At 45.0% G+C, this 1,392-nt stretch overlaps 1 protein-coding gene across 1 annotated transcript; it reads left to right on the top strand.

Moving 5' to 3' along the window:
- Nucleotides 1-289: 289 nt before the first annotated feature.
- K452DRAFT_340156 (uncharacterized protein) lies at nt 290-1,166 on the top strand (the record flags this gene model as incomplete). The annotated part of the gene is made up of 3 exons (XM_033545334.1): nt 290-345; nt 531-592; nt 661-1,166. The coding sequence occupies 3 exons, from the start codon at nt 290-292 to the stop codon at nt 1,164-1,166; spliced, it is 624 nt and encodes a 207-aa protein (XP_033390789.1).
- Nucleotides 1,167-1,392: the final 226 nt, after the last annotated feature.

A 1,392-nucleotide genomic window follows, 5' to 3' on the forward strand; every position in this document is an offset into this window, starting at 1 on the left:
GTCCTAAACGGACCGTCCGTCATAGTTTCCAACTGCATATAGACGTAAAATCAATCAATCAATCAATCAATCAATCAATCCCTCTACTCTATGTTGTTGGCAAGACACTACTTGGTAGGCCATTTACCATTGGCTTCTGCTTACTAGCGAGAGAGTGTGAGGCCGAATACTCTTAGGCAATTGAGTAGTTTATAGCTGCTGGCTTGAAGACTCCATCAGTATTCGTATCCGACTGTGAGATGGCACTAAAGAACAGCCTCCGTCAATACTTCGACGTCCCTTAGTTAATATGTACATGGCATATTGCAAAGAATGTTGGCACAAGGATACTGAAGACGTGGGCATGTAACGAGGACGAGGACGACGCAGAGGATACTGCTTTAATCAAGTAACTACGCGACGAATGTACCCACCGATTCTACGAGCTAATTAGTGCTCGTTCTCCTACCGAATTTAATACCCGCTGGGCCAACTTTTAAGAATATTACGCTGAACAGGAGGGTCTCGTCAACTATATAAACAGTCAGTAGATCCCGCACAAGCAGGAGTGGTGCTATAGATGGACTAATCGCCACCTCAACTTTAATATATAGTAAGATGTTGCTTATTCACCCCCTACTACTGAATTCGGTTAACTATATAGTGTAACTTCGCTCGCAGAAGGTGCCCACAAGCGTATAAAGGAGTATTTCAGCTTCCAGATACAGGACTTTATTAGTTTAAAGGACAATATTCGCAACGCTCTTGCCAACGAGTGGCAGGATATTACGAAGATCGAATCAAGAGGATACAGCCGGCTTCAGCATAGATATAAGAGCGAGCCACTGCTTACGAGCCTTCTCAAGCACGTGTTCCCTGTAGCACTAGATGCGGTAATTGAGCAGATTGCTCTCATAAAGCAGAAGGACTACAACAACACTTGCTACAACAACTTTAAAGACTCTATAGGTTTGCCCTATTCACACACAATTAAGTACTATAGTGTAAATGAACAGTGGACGATCCCTCTCAGCATGATATACCCATTCTGGTGCTATAAGACACCTACTAACCCAGAGGACTCGATTCGTCGTATTAAGGACTTTGTAGAGCAACGCCGCAAGGGTCGTCCTCGCCAGCAAGCTTCTTCAACACCAGCCAGTACAGCTATAAGAGAGCCTTCATAATTCGAGGTTGTAGAGCGAGCTGATTAGGCAACTCAGCAGCGTGCCAAGCGTATAAGGAAGAAGAAGGCGAAGGAGGACGGTTCAGTGACTGCTAAGCTGGCGCAGATAGAGCAAATAATACAGCAAATACTACAACAACAACAGTTGCAGCATCACGAGGAGGAGGAGACAACTACAACAACAGTTACACGCAAGAGAAAGCGTACTACAACTGCCCCAGCACGCC

The sequence above is a fragment of the Aplosporella prunicola genome, assembly GCF_010093885.1.
Source record: "Aplosporella prunicola CBS 121167 unplaced genomic scaffold K452scaffold_288, whole genome shotgun sequence".
Lineage (NCBI taxonomy): Eukaryota > Fungi > Ascomycota > Dothideomycetes > Botryosphaeriales > Aplosporellaceae > Aplosporella > Aplosporella prunicola.